This window comes from Paroedura picta, chromosome 5 (assembly GCF_049243985.1).
Source record: "Paroedura picta isolate Pp20150507F chromosome 5, Ppicta_v3.0, whole genome shotgun sequence".
Classification (NCBI taxonomy): Eukaryota; Metazoa; Chordata; class Lepidosauria; order Squamata; family Gekkonidae; genus Paroedura; species Paroedura picta.
In genome coordinates, this window is record NC_135373.1 from 105,842,401 (window position 1) to 105,859,174 (window position 16,774).

Consider the following 16,774-nt stretch of genomic DNA (forward strand, 5'->3'; position numbering starts at 1 on the left):
GTTCCATAATTGGAATGTCAACAAATGAAGGCTACAAAACTCCTGGAGTGAAAAGTCTAAGTATAACTTGGAAAATATTCTTTATATATTTCATTTGAACATGTTTGTGTTTAAATTCATAAACAGAACTCTGTTAGTGGTATTTATGGTGTTTACAAGTCCCTTAGCATTTTGATGTTAGGATGAAATGCATTTGGATCTTGTATATAGTGATACTTAGCGTTTATATTATAGCCCATTTATGGGTTCAGTGCTTCTCTGTATCAACAGTTCCTATCAGGTAGGTCAGCATGATTATTCTAGGACTGAAATATGAACAAGGGACTTCCAGATTCACAGTTCAGTCTCTGACAATGCAATCCTAAACAGAGTTATACCTTCTAAGTGGTCTCAGAGGGGTGTAACTGTTAAGATAATAACTGTTTATTTGGTTCTTCAGACCTATAGCAGCATGTGTGTGTGTGTATGTATGTTGTTCAGAGTGGGTTATAGCGACTATATAATTGCAGTCTTACTGCATCTGCACTGTCTTTCAGTTTGCTTCTGAGCCAAATTCCAGGTGATGGTATTGACTTTTAAAGATTTATACAGCTTACCTTAAGGAGGACTGCTTGCTCCATTGTGAATCTGCCCAACCATTACAGTTATCTTTGGAGACTTTACCGGGGGGGGGGGCTGTTCATAGAATCATCTTAACACAGCCCACGGTGCTGCGGGCGCCGCGGACTAAATAAAGCCGTAAGGGCTTTGTGGGAGGAGTTCGGGCGGGCTCTGTCCGGGATGAGGAAGGGTGCCGATTGGCCCCTTCCTCCGGGCAGACCATCGGCCCGGTCGATTCCCGTCCTGCCGGCAAGGGAGTAACTGCGAGCCGCGCGGAATGTGGCTCGCAGTTGCTATCTTGCCGGCGGCCTGATGCATTGGGAGGCGCGAAGTGCCTCCGACGCGTCAGCCCGCCGCCCAAGGGCTTGAGGTTCTTGTACAATATATAGTGGATTAAAATTTCAGAACTGATTCTCCTATTTGTTGAGTTGGGAGTTTGGTAAAGATCCAGGCATACTGACTCGCCTTCCCAAGATGGTATGATACCGGTCTCTGACCCTAAACGTTGAAGAATTTGCTCCCTTGAGTGTTTGACAATAAAGTCTTTCTAAAATTCTATTTGAGAGCCAAATGCAGGGCTATTTTATACTAAAAGGAATGTTTTATCAATGTCTATATTTATTTTTTTCTCAGGAATGCATGTGCTGGTCCAAAAGCCACCCACATCCTCCTTTCATGCAGAGTGCACTTGCAGCCTCTCCCAGTGAACAAAATGAGAGAGAAAGAAAAATCAAGCTTTGTTTGCCAGCTGAAGCTTCTACTCCTTTAGAACTGCTTACACGCTTGTTCCTCTAGTTTAGGAGCCTTCCTTGCCATAAAAATTCATCCATCCTCATTAATATAAGGATGTTGTAAAGCAAGTGGTTGATCCTTTAAGCCAATGCTTCACTGTGGCCGTTCACTGCTCCAGCTCCCATGCAGGAGCACAAATTGGGAGCACCAGGCTAAATCCCCGTGTGGGTGCAGGAAGAGGTGGGGCAACCTGCCATGTCTAAAACTCTAGCCTGCAGCCTGGCATGAAACCTCCAGTGTGTAAACAGTCTGTAAGAAGCAAGAAAGAATAGGTAAAGGTAAAGGTATCCCCTGTGCAAGCACTGGGTCATGTCTGACCCTTGGGGTGACGTCCTCTAGCGTTTTCATGGCAGACTCAATGCAGGGTGGTTTGCCAGTGCCTTCCCCAGTCATTACCGTTTACCCCCCAGCAAGCTGGGTACTCATTTTACCGACCCCGGAAGGATGGAAGGCTGATTCAACCTTGAGCTGGCTGCTGGGATTGAACTCCCAGCCTCATGGGCAGACTGCATATCTGCTGCCTTACCACTCTGTGCCACAAGAGAATAGTATAGTTTTTTGTCTTTCCCTCTTAGCATCACCCTTGTTTTACACTAATGTATTTCTGGGCACTGTGTGATCAGTTCCCTGTGTAATGGAAGGAATTGTACCTTGCTGCACAGAATTATAGCCTTCCTGTGCTTGGAATAAAAAAGCATCTCTTCCGAAGGGATAACTTTGGTAATGTTCACCTCTAATAAAAATTTTACAGTGATGGTAAAAATATATTGCCTTGTAAGCAAATAGTTAAAATCAGCACATTAACCCCATCAATAACAACAATAATAATATGTTATTTTATGCCGCTTTTCTCTACCTGAAGGACTCTCAAAGTGGCTTACATTCGCCTTCCCTTTCCTCTCCCTACAACAGACACTCTGTGAGGTAGATGAGGCTGAGAGAGCCCTGATAAAGCTCAGTCAGAACAGCTTTATCAGTGCTGTGGTGAGCCCAAGGTCACTCAGCTGGCTGCATGTGGAGGAATTCTCACTTTCAAAACAGAATTTTTTAAAGGCAGATATTAAGGCCACATAAGCATTCCTCATCATTTGAGAAACCCCCGAAAAGACCCTGCCCTTGTAAGATAATAATCAAGTGCCCACAAGGGATGGTGTCCTGAACTGGGCCTTACTGATAGATTGTGAAGTGTGGGGAGGTTATTATTGGAAAAAATGCTCTGGACTGAGACAGTTTAGGGATTAAGAGGTCAAAACTTGCTTCATACATTTGGCTGGGAAATTAATTAAAAGGCAATGAAACTTGCAATTCAAATAGAGTATCTTCTGTTTTCTCATCATTACGCTCCACCACCGCCAACTGGCTGGTGACCCCTGGACCCAAACAAGCACGTTGGTCCTGAACAAGAGCCACAGCTTTCTCTGTCCTGCCCCCACCTGGTGGAATGAGCTCCCTGATCAGTGCCGTGCCTGAACTCCCACGATTTCGCAGGGCCCGCGCAAGGGAGCTCCTCCATCAGGCATTTGCCTGAGACCAACCAAACCCAAATAACATCCACAGGATAATCCAAAGGGAAAAAAATTCCTTCTGAACATTTGAATTATTATAATATCACTCTTGCTTTCTGTAGTTGGGTGAGCTCTGTTACACTGATGATATTGTGTTGTAGTTCAGGTTTGTGGGGTTTTTGAAAAATCTAAAAAGAAGCAGAAGGATTTGCCCATGCATTTGGTCTTTTGGGCATTCAGGGCATAATTACATGGAAGGCCTTTTCTGGGTCCTCTTGATTAAGTGTATGTTGCAAACATGCTGAAAACTCAGTTCCCAGGCAAGTACTGGTCCAAAGGAGAAGTGGCTTCAGCCATCTCCACTGTTTGGTCATGAGAGACACTTTTTTTCCTCCATGACTATTGGGGCATACCTAGATTTCCCTGATGGGATTGTTCCATGTTAGAAAAAACAGTACTGGTTTAGGGGTGGGGAGAGATAGCTGAAGCCCTTCATCTCTCACATGCAATTGGACTCGTGTCAGATTCGTGTGTCTAGAAAATGAACTCTCAGCATCAAACTTCAGTCTTCTCTCTGACTGCATACAGACCCAGGGAGGACCTGAGGAAATTGTAATATATAGTTAGGCCCTGGCTCTTTGTGAATGGTTTGTGTTGCGTCATACCGCTGATTTCATCTCCATGGCCATCTGTATTCTTGTCCTTTGACAGGCAATATTGGCTATTGTTTCCTCTGTTCCCACCATGCCTTTTGAGAAGATGAACATTTGCATGATTGAGGAAGGATGCAGGAAGCATATGGTTACTCAATGATTCATAAATTTGCAAAGGACGTGAAAGTGCAGGGTTCAAAGAACTATGCCGATTAATATAAATTGTTCAGTTTCTTTTGTAATAAGAACTAGAGAGTCATTGTTATGTTCAGCCTCAAAGTTTGGTAGAAATGAAATTTCCTCCCCTGTAACCCAAAGTTCTTTTTCAAGGATACTAAACTTGAAAGGACAGAGCAGACGAGTGTCTTCATTTCCTTCTGTTTCTCTTTTTCACCTTAACTGACTCTCAGCTGCTCTAAAACATTTTGAGAACCATGAGCATTCTCATATTTCGTCTATTTTCTGTTTGAACGGGAAAGTGTACTTCATATATTCTGCAAACTTATATGTACTCCCTTTGACATATCCTAACTTTGCTGATGCACTGTTGTGGTAACTTTATGATAGCAAAGTTCATGATGAAGTGTATATTACAAGGAACAAGTTGGAAGCATTTGCAAAATCATAGTGGAAGTTGGATAAACAATGTGGAAATCTACCCCCTCTTCCCTCCAGTCTCTGTATCTTGACTGGCCAGTTCTTCCACATCTCCCCTCACATAGCGTCCTATGGACCTCTTCTGCATGAGGAATTTGTCACGTCTCAGAGCTTGTCTGTTCTTGGGGCAAATTCCTGTTTCCTGATGACGTTCCCACTGGTCCTTGGTGGTCCCAGGGCTGTTACGATTCTGGCCATCATGCTTTAGCAGTAGGCGTCCTGATACGAAATTATAGCAGATAGACATATTGTACTTTGGTATGTTCATGCTGTTAAACTGAATATCGCAGATGTGTAGAATTAAGATTCATCCCACAAAATATTTGATCTATTAACATTAAAGGATATTAAGCAGTATTTGTTTTTACTCCCCTTATTTCTTAATGTTTAGCAATTTAATTTTTTCTATTACATGTTTAAATTAGATGCTGCTTTATGCAAATTCATTGCCAAGTATATTTGTTTATATATTCACTGTAGCTTGTGAACAAGGCTCTTTAATGAAGCCGTTATCAGATCTGTTGTCACTAGTAGATGATTCTTCCGCTTATTTAAATATATCTCATCTGTATCAATCTTGACTCATTATATTTCAAGCAGACCACTCAAGAGGTATCATCATACACTGTGCATATATATAAGTAAAATCCAGTTTATTGTCTCCTGATTCATATTGAAACTACAATCGTCTTTGTGGGCAACTTTCATTGTGGATGTACAGGAATAATGCCATACAACATTGCTCATAGGAATAAATAGCTTTAAAAAGGGATTAGATTGTTTCATGGTAGATGTTTAATAATGGCTAATAGCCATGGTAAATGTGGGGGGGGGGACCTCTATACTCAGAGGCACTAAACTCCTAGAGCCAGCAGGCAACCTTCAGGAGAACGCCTTGACTTCTGTGCCCAGTTAGCCCTCCAGAGGAATTGGTTGGTCACTGTGACCATTTCCACACTGGGAACTTTACTGTCCCAGCTCCTGTGCGGGAGCACAAATCTGGGGTGGACAAGATGCACCAAGCCAAATGTTTCTCCTTTCAGGAGCAGATTACCCCCAATTCAGCCTACAGCCCGGTATGAAGTCTCCAGTGCAGAAACAATCTGTATGGGACAGGATGCTGGACTAGATGGACCATTGATCTGATGAAAAATTTATGGATGAAAAATTTAGAGGTGTACTGTTGTAGCAAAATAAATCAAAACTCCAATAGCACCTTAAATACTAATAATATTAATTTTAATATATGTTTAGGAGTCGGGGCTCTCCTTTTCCAATAAGTGAAGGTGAAATCATTTGGGGAATTCTCCTTTCTCCTTATAAGAATTACCAAAATGATTCCCATATGCTTTGTGATACATGAAAATATATCTAGAATGATAGTAGATTTAGGTCACGAGTTAGCTTGTTCCCATTAGATAGCAGCACTTTAATTTCATTTGGATCATGAGTAGACCTATTCTAGGTTTTAAAAATTGTATTAGGTGTAAAATGAAATACAACACAAAGCCCTCAAGACAGCGCTACCAGCTGCTGCAACATTTACAACATTTGTCAATGCAAGAACAGGAAAGGCCTATGGATATTTCAGAGCTTTGTTTTGTTCATTCCATGTTTTCCAACATCTAACATCTGTATTTATTTTCTGAATTCTTCTAATGGATTATTTTCATCTGTTTTGTTCCAAGAGTAATGATCAATTTCCTGAATTTATAGGTTGCAATAAAATCCATCCGTAAGGACAAAATTAAGGATGAACAAGATATGGTTCACATCAGACGGGAGATTGAGATCATGTCATCTCTCAGCCATCCTCATATCATCACTATATATGAAGGTTAGTGACTGGTATTCTTTTCATCATCTGTACCATTTACTCATTCAGTTCTAAATTTATCCTATCCTTTTACATCAGAGGCTCTGTAGAACTTAATTTCTACCTACTTGTAAAGAATGGTTCTTATTGGGAATATTATGAAAATTGTTTGTACACTACTAATGATATAGTGAAAGTCTTTACCAAGCTGTTTCCAATTCCACCTCACTGGATTAGTGTGGTCAGATATTCTAATTGTTATGAACCATAAAAACCTGTCGGAACAAAGTTGAGTGCTCAAACCACTTTGCTAGCTGAAGACATTATATAAAATGATAAAGAACAACAGAGCAACTTGGTGAGGGAAGCTCAGGCCAGGGGTAGCTTCCCTGCAATTTTTAGCTCTACCAGTTCCCCACTGGAGTTTCATTTTTCCATTGCTGCATTTCTGCTTCTTCAATATAGTTAGCAAGATGATTGGTTCGGATGAAAGTGTGATAGGTGGTCACCATAGAGGCACTTTATCAGAACACTGATGCTACTAATGCCAACTTCCCATCAAGCCTCAGCCAAGAAATAATCCTGCCAAACCCCACTAAGCACTATACAAGCTGTTTCAATAGTAGAACATGTGTCAAAACAGAAGTGCTCACTGGCCTTGGGATAGTAGAGTGGCCTCAGTCCAGGTGATCCATTATGTTGTCATGTACCAATTGTGGGAAGCCAAGGGCTATTCTGGAGCCTTGAATTACTATTAGTTATTAGATTTATATACTGCCCTTCAGAAATCAGCTCAGGGCAATATACATCAAATATAAGATCCATAAATAGTAACATTCTGATTAAAACATTAACATTTAAATTAACAGTTGTTTAAATAATTTAAGACCAAGTCTAATAGCAGCTGTCCAGTCATGAATCAACTGTCTCCATGGTTGGAGAGGAAGTAGGCATTCAATTAAGGAAATGAAGGAGGCATGAAAGTCAAAATGCCTTGACAGAATCTAATGAAACCTCCTTTGGCAGTTAGATCCATTCCAGGTGAGGTGGCCGACTAAAATTATATAGTTGCTGCTGTCCTTGCCCCAGTTGTGCAGAAAGACCAGCGAGGTTATCTGTTGTTCCCTAAACTGCAGAAGCAGTAGAAAAGAAAGAAGTCTCCAGAGGAAGAATGATTCCATGTAAGAGTCCCAGCCTAGACTAATCCAAGTTAGGGCTCAGATTAAAAGCAATTCTAAAAGCAGTTTTTGTGGCATGACAGTAGATCTTGGTAGGGGAAGAACATTTAAAGGCACTGGGGGCCCCAGAGTACAGCTGATCATGATAGTGCAGAGGGACTGTGTGTAATAGGCCAAATAGCATACTGCCCCCGCAGGCTGTCATGGTCAACTGTAATGCAGGGGCCCAGTCCCTCTAAATGTTCCACAGCAGCCTGCCAAGTAGGGGAGGAGCATTTAAACAGAACGGGGTCCCAGCTTTACAGCTGATTATGATAGTCCTGCAGGGCTACCATGATCAGCTGTAATGTGGGGTATGGTCCCTTTAAACATTCCCCACTAGCCTGCCAACGTAAATGGAGCGGGGCCCCGCATTAGAGCTGATCATGAGAGCCCTGCAGCTGTCATGATCCTCTGTAACATGGCAGTGCACTCCCTTTAAATACCCCCCCCTTTAAATACCTCCCTACCTTAAATACCTCCCCACCTTTGCCGATGAAAGTATGGGGATTGGGTCTTGAATGTTTCAAAGCCTCCTGTTATGGGCAGGGCTCTGCCTGGAGCCTTTGGATCATTCAACAAGTTGTTAGAAGTATGGACATAATTGTATATGTTATGATGATGATGATAATAACAACTTTATTTCTGTATGCCGCCCTTCCTTGCCCAGTTCACAACTTCCCTATCTTCAGAACCCTGGCTCAAAATCACCCAGCAAGCTTCCATGGCAGACTTGGGGATTTGAACCTGGGTTTTCCAGCTCCAACTCCAACACTCGAACCCCAGCATACTAGGGTTGTTATAGTGCCGATCACTTCCAAATTCAATGAAAAAATACTGCTGTTCACGAGGAGGTTCTAGCTTAGTTTATGTCTGCCTCCATAGCCAAGTACAAACTGTTGTGGTGCATAGCATTCCAATGACATAGTCGTGAGCATGTCTTTGGCGGCTTCACTTGTCACGATTCTGGTTTAATTGATAGCATTTAAATATATTTGGATATTTGCAAAACCTCGAGATGGCTGCTATTATGAAGACAAGGAGAAAAGATCACACTTTCTCTTGTTATCAGGAAATGCCATTCTTGATCATTCCTTTTATTCCAAAGTGTGAAAAATCTGTTATTTTTGGATACATATTAGAAGTGAAAGTTTCTCTTAATCAAATGTGGCATATGTTGGAATAAACTGGCATCTCTGCCAGGCCTCCCTGGAGCTGCATCTTTCTGTCTGATTTCCACTGATTAATCAGGGGCATACTTTAATCTGCAATTAAAGCTTTAGTTGATTAACCTAACAATTAAATCAGTTAAAACATGTAGTCTTAATGGAAACCTGATTCTGAGAACTGATGTGACTGATTAAAACAGGAATTGCTTGGAATCATATTACAGTATCACATATTGAGTTATTCAAAAGCATGTTCCTTTAGTTGAAAGGAGATGAATATCTGACTTTTTTATTAAATAAACTCTTAACAGGATCTGGAAATAGAGGAGGAGAGGTGCTGTGTCAGCATGTGGGTTGCAAATGGGGCAAATGTTCTCAATGCAGGCTGACATTAAAAAAAATCTGTCTGCTGGAAAACTGCATTTTGGCTATTACAACAAAAATAAAAGCACTTGCGCTTCTTCAAAGCAGTCAGATCCTAAGCAGAATTAGCAATGCCCGTTAATTTCAACCACCTCTGGTGTGCCTAATCCTGCATAGCCTATAAATTGAAAAGTAGGTAGAAAGGAAGAAGCTTTTCCTACCACATTTGAAGCAGAATGTGTGGTTCTGTTTAGTGTCACAATAGTGCTCAGTAGCACCTCAAGTTTTACTATTTTCAAAAACAATAAATGTTCCTTAACACATATTTTAATCCCAGTCTGGAGCAGCATTATCTCTAGGAAATCCTTTGACCCGGAAGAGTATAAAACTATGACCGGGACCCATGTCCAGACCTAGTCAGTGTATAGTCATTGAATGAATTGAATGGATCCATTATTTTCTTGCAGGATGGCTGCTTTCCAAGCACCTCATTCGAACCTGCATTGAGCTCCTTCTTTTTATCATGATATTTATTTCTATTAGATTTCTATTTACTTATTTTTAGATGTTTATGACCCATCTTTCTCTCTGATGAGGCTCCAAAGCAGCTTCCGATATCATTGTGCCCTCCTCCTTTCATTCTTACAACCTTGTGAGGTTGGTTAGACACAGAGAGTGTGGCCAGCCTAAGGACACCCAGTGAGCTTCCATGTCAGAGTAGTGATTTGGCTTGGGTCTCCTTGTTCCTTGTCTGTCACTCTAAGCACTACACCATGCTGTTGATTCATCAGTCTAGTGGTGTATTTGTCCATTGAAGCTGTCATGTATGTCAGTTCAAATATATTTTGAGTTAAATATTTTTGATCAATGTTTTTATTTCTTAAATAAAGGGATTATGTTAAAACAAATAAAAATATCAGTGGTTTAACTTGTTCCCTCACCCTAAAAAAGCAACAACAACAAAAAGCAAAAAAAAGAGAAAAGAGAAAAGAATGAGAATTCACACTAGCAGTATTTCATGACAGTAATTGGGAAGAGCAAGGAGAACAGGGACGCAAGAGCTGTTTTCCCTTTCTGACGGAGCTACTGTGCCAGAACAGCTGCCTTCAAGATAAGAAGCTCTTCAGTCATGCCAGAAAAATTACATTGTTGACTTTAAACTGGAAAAACCCAGCCAGAGAGAAGGTAGTAATCCAAAGGAAGACATCTCCTTCCTGCCCATCATTGTGGAGGAAGGTGTGGACCTAAACTTGTATGTGCAGACACAGCACTATTCCAGATTTGCAGGAAACACTTCCCTCCCCTCTCAGTGAGCCATTGAGCCGAGCTTAAAGAACTGTGGATTGCTGGTATTGCCTTTAGGAAGTTGCCCTCCCACCCTTCTCCTTCCTAAAACTAAGTAGTGAGTTAGTAAAGGTAATGTTTCTAAATTGTATTGGCAGCACTCTCTTCAAATTTAGGTACTGTGTCGGTGGAAGAAGAAATACATCTTTAAACTCTGTCCACAAACCTGTCTGTTTTAATGTGAACTGAGTGTGAGAATATTAGCAACTACCATTACAGATTACGCTTCTAGGCATTTTATTGCATTTAAAAATACTTATTTTGGCTGTGATAATTGCAGGAAAATTTTAAAAATCTAAAGTGATAGATTCTTGCAGATTGACCATGATCCACAATAGATGAGTTATACTAGTGGTATTGCCACTATTTATTTTGTTTTTTTAGTGGAGAATGGGGGGAAAGACAAGGGGGTAGGAGAGAAGCAAAAGAAAACGAAAAAACAAAACAACAAAATAAAAAGGAGAGTTATGAATTTCCTGCATTCTGCAGACGGTTGGACTAGGTGACCCCTAGTGATTCTAAGAATGGAGAAGAAAATCAAAACACTAAAAATGTGTGTCATGATAAAAGTATATCCCACATCTGGAAAACTGTTAGTAGGTGTTCTCCTAGTGTGAGAATTCCTTTGATGGAAGGTCTTTATACCAGAATTTCTAACATATGCTTTTTAAAAACAGGATCCATATTATGATATCCTTTTGACCTTGTTTGGCTAAAGGTGTTTAACCTCTGCATTTCTCAAATCAGTGTCAACACAAACACCCATTTTCAATGGTAGTCAAATGTGTGTGTGTGTGTGTGTGTGTGTGTATACATACACACAGCATTTTTAGCTGCAAGAACTTAATCAAAATGAATTTATATCCACATTATCTATAAGAGCCAGACCTCCAGTTTTGAGTCTGAAGAAATTTCATCCTCTCCACAGGGCTGTAATTGGCCGTCTTTTGAGAGTGCAGCTGGAAGGGAAGTGTTTTCAAGTAATTTTTAAGAACTGAGCAGATTAAGTTGACTTTTCCAGTAGTATTCTGATTTCAGAACATAAATTTCAGCTTTAAGGCAAAGCTGTGATTTCTCTTTTTCTGCCTCAGCAGTTCTGTCTTTTGAGTAGAAATATTCTACTGACCTGCTAACTTGAGAAAATGTCCCATCTATTGGTACCTCACGAGATTTTAACGATCGGAGAAAATAAGTGTCTTTCAAGCTCGTGTGCAGAGCTATTAGAAGAATTCTACTGCATGTATTAAATATTTGTAAATCATTTACCAAATGAAGTATAATTCACACTCAGTGTATTCTTTTTTCATAATATGTTCCTGCATGACAAAAGAACCAGCATGCTCTAAAATCTAAATAGTGCTGTAGAAATAACTTCAGAAGGATTTCCTGTATTGGATGAATAAATATGCCTGTTCATATGAATCTGCTCCAGGGTCCATTGAAGCAAAGAATATGTGCCCCATTATGCAGGATTAGAGATGACAATAAACAACTTTTTGAGGTATTGTAGCCATCTGGAAAAGCCCCCCCCCCCCAAAAAAATGAGAGTATTGCACCAAGCCCCACAAAATCTGCCAGGTTTTTGCTTCTAAAGGCTTGAGCTTTGAGTAGCAGAAGTGAGAATACAAGATTGTAAACCATTTTGGAAAGTGCCATATTTGGAAGTGAATGTTGCTAACGTTACCAGGACATACTCTGAGATAATCCTGTTTAGGACTGTAATATAAATCATTTAACTCAGCTGAAACAAACTGAAATCTAGTTCAGATACATGGAATGTAAGTGCTGTATGTGTGTGAACACGCATATCGCTGAGTATGATGATATGCATGATAATAACACATGAAATCTACTCCCTATCATTCAGTCTTACATTGTTATGCCTACTATCTGCAGCATGTATTTTTTCAATGATATATCTGTGTCCCTATAAAATAGCAAATATCCTGGATATGGAGAGATATTCAGATTGGTCTCGTATACTCAATGCAGAGCATCCCTGTTTGGTTTTATTACTTTAGCATAAAAATACAATTATCTATCTCTTTATTTCAACTGTTAACCTTTAAACACATTATTTCCATTGGTTTTACTTGATTATAAAATAGATTTTCCAGGAAACTAGTGATTACAAATGAAAGAAGTACAAAATTAATTAATCTCCAGAGTCTCACACTCCACCGCCCATGACATCCTTGTATTCAGTATAATTTAATACCTAAATAACACTGTTGGCAATTTGCCTTGTATTCTCAAGATAATTTGTATTTCTCATATGTATGGGTTTCCCAGAGCTAATTCTCATTCACACGCATGCCTAGTGGCATGACACCCTAGAGGCTGAAAGATAGTGAACTAATCATCATAAAATTTCCATGATGAACCTCTCTTCTGGCATAAACACATGAAGTAGTTTTAAGCATGACACTCTTTCATCCTCAAGCTCCTCATCTGTATCATGAAGGCCTTTTGAAGACATTGTAAGAAGACTGTATAAACAAAATGCTTTGAATACTAAAAGTTCATATGAATGACAGGAGTTGTTATATCTTGTGGTGAAATTCTCTGCTTCTGCAATATAGATGCGAATATCAAAACTTGTCCATTCACAAGAATCCTTCCCATTTGCTTGCCTCCCCTACTTTATGCCACAATGGTATAAACTACTTGCATGCTACTGAAAAGCTTGTAGAAGATAATGGTGGGTTGGGTCGGTACACATGATTTTCACATCCAAAGAACATCAGACATCTTTTGAGAGTTACATAGAAAAGAATGTTTCCTCCAACTGTATTTTCTGTTGTCACTGCCCATCTGCATTAGGAAAATCCCTAACTGGTGAGACTGAATATTCTGTGCAAATCTTCAAGGAACACTGTGCAAAGTTTGACATAGCGACCCCTAGAGCTTGGTGGTGGGAGGGTATCCGCTGCGGAGTTTTCTGGCAGACTTTGAACACAGGAAAATGAACCAACAGAATTTCACTAGAGAAATTAATGCTACCTGCTTTGTGATATTGTTAGGGATGCCAGTCTCTAGGTGGCACTTGGAGATAATTTCTCCTGGAGAAAATGACTGTTAGGATGATGGCCTTCATGGCATTATACCCTGCCAAGTTCCCTCTTCTCCCCAGGCTCCACCCCAAAAATCTACATGTATTTTCCATCTCAGAGCTAGCAGCCCTTTATACTGTGGTGAGGCAGTTTCTTACGATTAAACTGCAAAGAATCCTGGGGACCTGTGATTTTGTCCTTAGATGTGGAGCTTTGTTGCAAAAAGCTTCTGTGTATGTGTGTGGGGGGGGGGAAGGCTATATGGCTGCGGTACTGGGGAAAGGATGAAAGGGAGGGTAATTCTTTCACTCATGCAGTTTTCCCAGTGGAAAGAGGCTCCTCTGGGCTGCTTTAAACTCCAGTAAGGGAAGAAAAAAACCTGAGTCTGCACTCAAGTGCTTTATTGGATTATAATGTGGTCAGACAAAGAAGTTCATAGATTTGCAGGACCGATTATTGCACAAATGCCAGATCATTAAATTAAATGTAATAAAGTCATTAAAACATCAATTCAACAACTTAAAGCAAGAACCCAGTCAAGATTTAAATATGGTTCCGAGGTGAATGAAAATGTCATTCTGACCAGTGTTCTTAAAATTAAAGACAAAGCTCATTTACTATTCTGATTTGGCTGACCTTTAATAAAAGAGCACTTTGTATCCTTGCAAAGGTACTTCTGTTTGCTGCTGTAAGAAGAGTAATAGAAATACCGTTTTATAGAAAGGCACCAGATGGAAGGAATGTCAACACGCTGGAACTAATTCAGGAGATTGCTCTGATGTAGAGCAAAGGCATGAGGAGAATTCAGCTGGTTCCAATGTGAAGAGATTGGTTGCCTCTCTTAAAACAACAATCTAAAATTCTTGTCCTGGGGTTGCATGTAAAGGGAATGCAAATCAGCTCCCAAAGTAGGAGTCCATCCAGTACAGCCACAGTCTCAGGTCACATTTCCAATTCCAGAATTAAAGGGATGAGGATTTACTTGTATGGCCACTTGAGACATATGCAAGTAAACAATTTATTTAAGAAGATAGCCAAAGTAGTGCAGTCTTTTTTGCCTGTTTCCATTTGGGTTGCACTTCTGTCATTGCAGTACGTAAACCATTAGCATTGGGGAGAGGAGAGTTAACTTGATAGCCTCTTAAGCAAGCCCCATGGAGTTTTCTCCATTTTGATAAGTAAATATGGTTTCAAAAGGGAAAATTATGTCCAGTTGGATTCAATGCAGTGGCATTCCAGAGCTCTGAGCAGTCAGATATGGAGAGAAGTCCCTGTATTAGCAGTACTCTGAATAGAAGCTGAGCTCATCATTTCAAGCCTTCTAAATATAGTTAAGTAGGCAGATTACATTTAGGAGTTATGATAGTAGAATAGATTGTGATGGAGAATAATAGACTGAGAGAGATGATGTTACAAAATGTACTTCATCCCAGGCACAACTTTGGTAATGAGAATGGAAATTCTTTCCCAGTTTTATATTTTCTTTATCCTTTAATAAAATCCTAAACGAAAAGTTGCTATTTCAATAAGGTGTTCAGAAACAAGGAATGAAAACACATCACACACACACACACAATAAACAAACATATTTCCCCTTAAAATTACGGTGTCCTAATAATCCAGTCTGTATTGTCTGTGGTATAACTCACCTTAGATGCTTTTCAGCAGCATTGTTTCCTGATTTCTGTAATTCAAATCCTATTGCATCATTATGCTTTTATGCTTTTTTATTGAATTGCTTTTGATATTTTATAATCTAAATTGAGTATTAGTGAGAAGGGCAGCCTATAAATGAAGTAAATAAAATGGGGGGGGGGAATTCTATGATGTTTCAACATCTCAGAGATGTGTTGGATGAAATATTTACAGACCTTGCATACGGAGGAAATTCTGCAGGACATATATATGGAGCTCCTTGGTAAGAGACCATAGCTCAGAAATGAAGTACTTGCTTTGCAAGTACGAAGCCCCTAGTTTCAGGCATCACCAGCTAAAGCAGGGGTAGTCAAACTGCGGCCCTCCAGATGTCCATGGACTACAATTCCCAGGAGCCCCCTGCCAGCATTCGCTGGCATGGGGCTTCTGGGAATTGTAGTCCATGGACATCTGGAGGGCCGCAGTTTGACTACCCCTGAGCTAAAGGATCGAAAGTAGCAGGGCCAAGAAATATACATATTTTTAATTGAATATACAAATTTTAAATTTAATATTTTATTCAATGAGATAAATGAGATTTGGTAGTATGCTTTATTGGTGCACAGGTTTGAACCTGTATCATGCTAAAATTTTGTGCACCAGTGCACTATACCCCATATTTATTAATGTGCTCTTGCAGTTATAGACCCTGACCTGGATAACCCAGGCTAGCCCAGTCTCTTCAGATCTTGGAAACTAAGCAGGGTCGGCCCTGGCTAATATTTGGAGGGGAGACCATCAAAGAACTCCAGGATCATGTCACGAGGGCAGGAAATTGCAGATCATAAACCACCTCCGAACATCTCTTGCCTATGGGGTCACCATAAATTGGCTATGGTGTGTAATTTTAGGCTGAAGATGCTACTCTATAATCTATTTAGAGACAGTTCATGCCATTTCAGGAGTTCATTGTTAATAAGGATGTAATCACTGGAACAAATCAATGTGGAAAGTAAACAAGTCCAGAAGGGCACCAGTGTCATCTAGGAGTGCATTCCACATCTGAGAAGGCCCTTCACCTGGTGACAACTAACCTAGCCAACCTTGGGCCAGGAACCTGCAAGAAGCACCTAGCAGATGACTGAAGGGAATGTGGGAAATTGTAATGGGAGTGGCAGTCGCATAGGTATGAGGGTTCCAGACTATGAAGGGATTTAAAAGTCAACCCCAATAACCTTGAGTTGAATCCAGAGACTTTTGCTGTCACAGAATTGAAGTAATATGCGCTGACCATGATGCAGTCAGCAACCTGGCAGCTGCATTCTGGACTGCCTGCAGGCTCTGAAGTGTTTTCAGGGGTAGCTCTATGTACAGCAAATTGTAGTAGTCCACTGGTGACTGGTGCATGAATTAATATGGTAAGGTCCGACCCAGACAAATAAGGAGCCAGTTGGTAGGCTGGTGTAAGAGAAAAAACACCAACTGTGCTACCATGGGCACTTCTTTATCCAGTGCAGAATCCAACCACCTCCTCAGGCTTCTTACAGAATCTACAACTGTCAGCTGGGCACCATCAAGTCTCCAGATTGATCATCCAGCTAGCATCTCAGTCTTTCCCAGCTGCACAACCTCCATTTTAGATGGATTCAACTTCAGCCAGCTCCTCTTTAACCATTTGACCACCACATCTGCCCTGGGATGGTGCTGAGAGTTCAGCTGCCGAAGAGCTTATTTGAAATATTTTGAAAATTCATTAGCCACTTTGGTGGCCCTTGTGAGGGCAGAAAGACAGGATATAAACTTGTAAATAATAAGGCAAAATTATTATTGTGAAATAGATGCCTCTGTGTCTAATCATTAAGTAATTCAAGCTAAAGTGAAATAGCATTTTATCTACTTAAGGGGGGGTTATTGCTTAAATAGGGCTACAAAGAACATTTTTTGAGTGTTTTCCCCCCACACCTGGGATA

The 16,774-nt window shown here is 40.4% G+C and overlaps 1 protein-coding gene across 2 annotated transcripts in view; it reads left to right on the forward strand.

The window, feature by feature from the left end:
* Positions 1–16,774, forward strand: part of NUAK1 (NUAK family kinase 1) — a 75,847-nt gene that overhangs the window by 44,027 nt on the left and 15,046 nt on the right. For both annotated transcript variants that reach the window (XR_013231390.1, XM_077339710.1), the window contains exon 2: positions 5,924–6,044. Coding sequence is in view for 1 of the 2 variants with exons in the window: in XM_077339710.1 (XP_077195825.1) it covers positions 5,924–6,044 (121 nt within the window). In the remaining variant the exon portion in view is untranslated. The remainder of the gene's footprint in view (positions 1–5,923; positions 6,045–16,774) is intronic.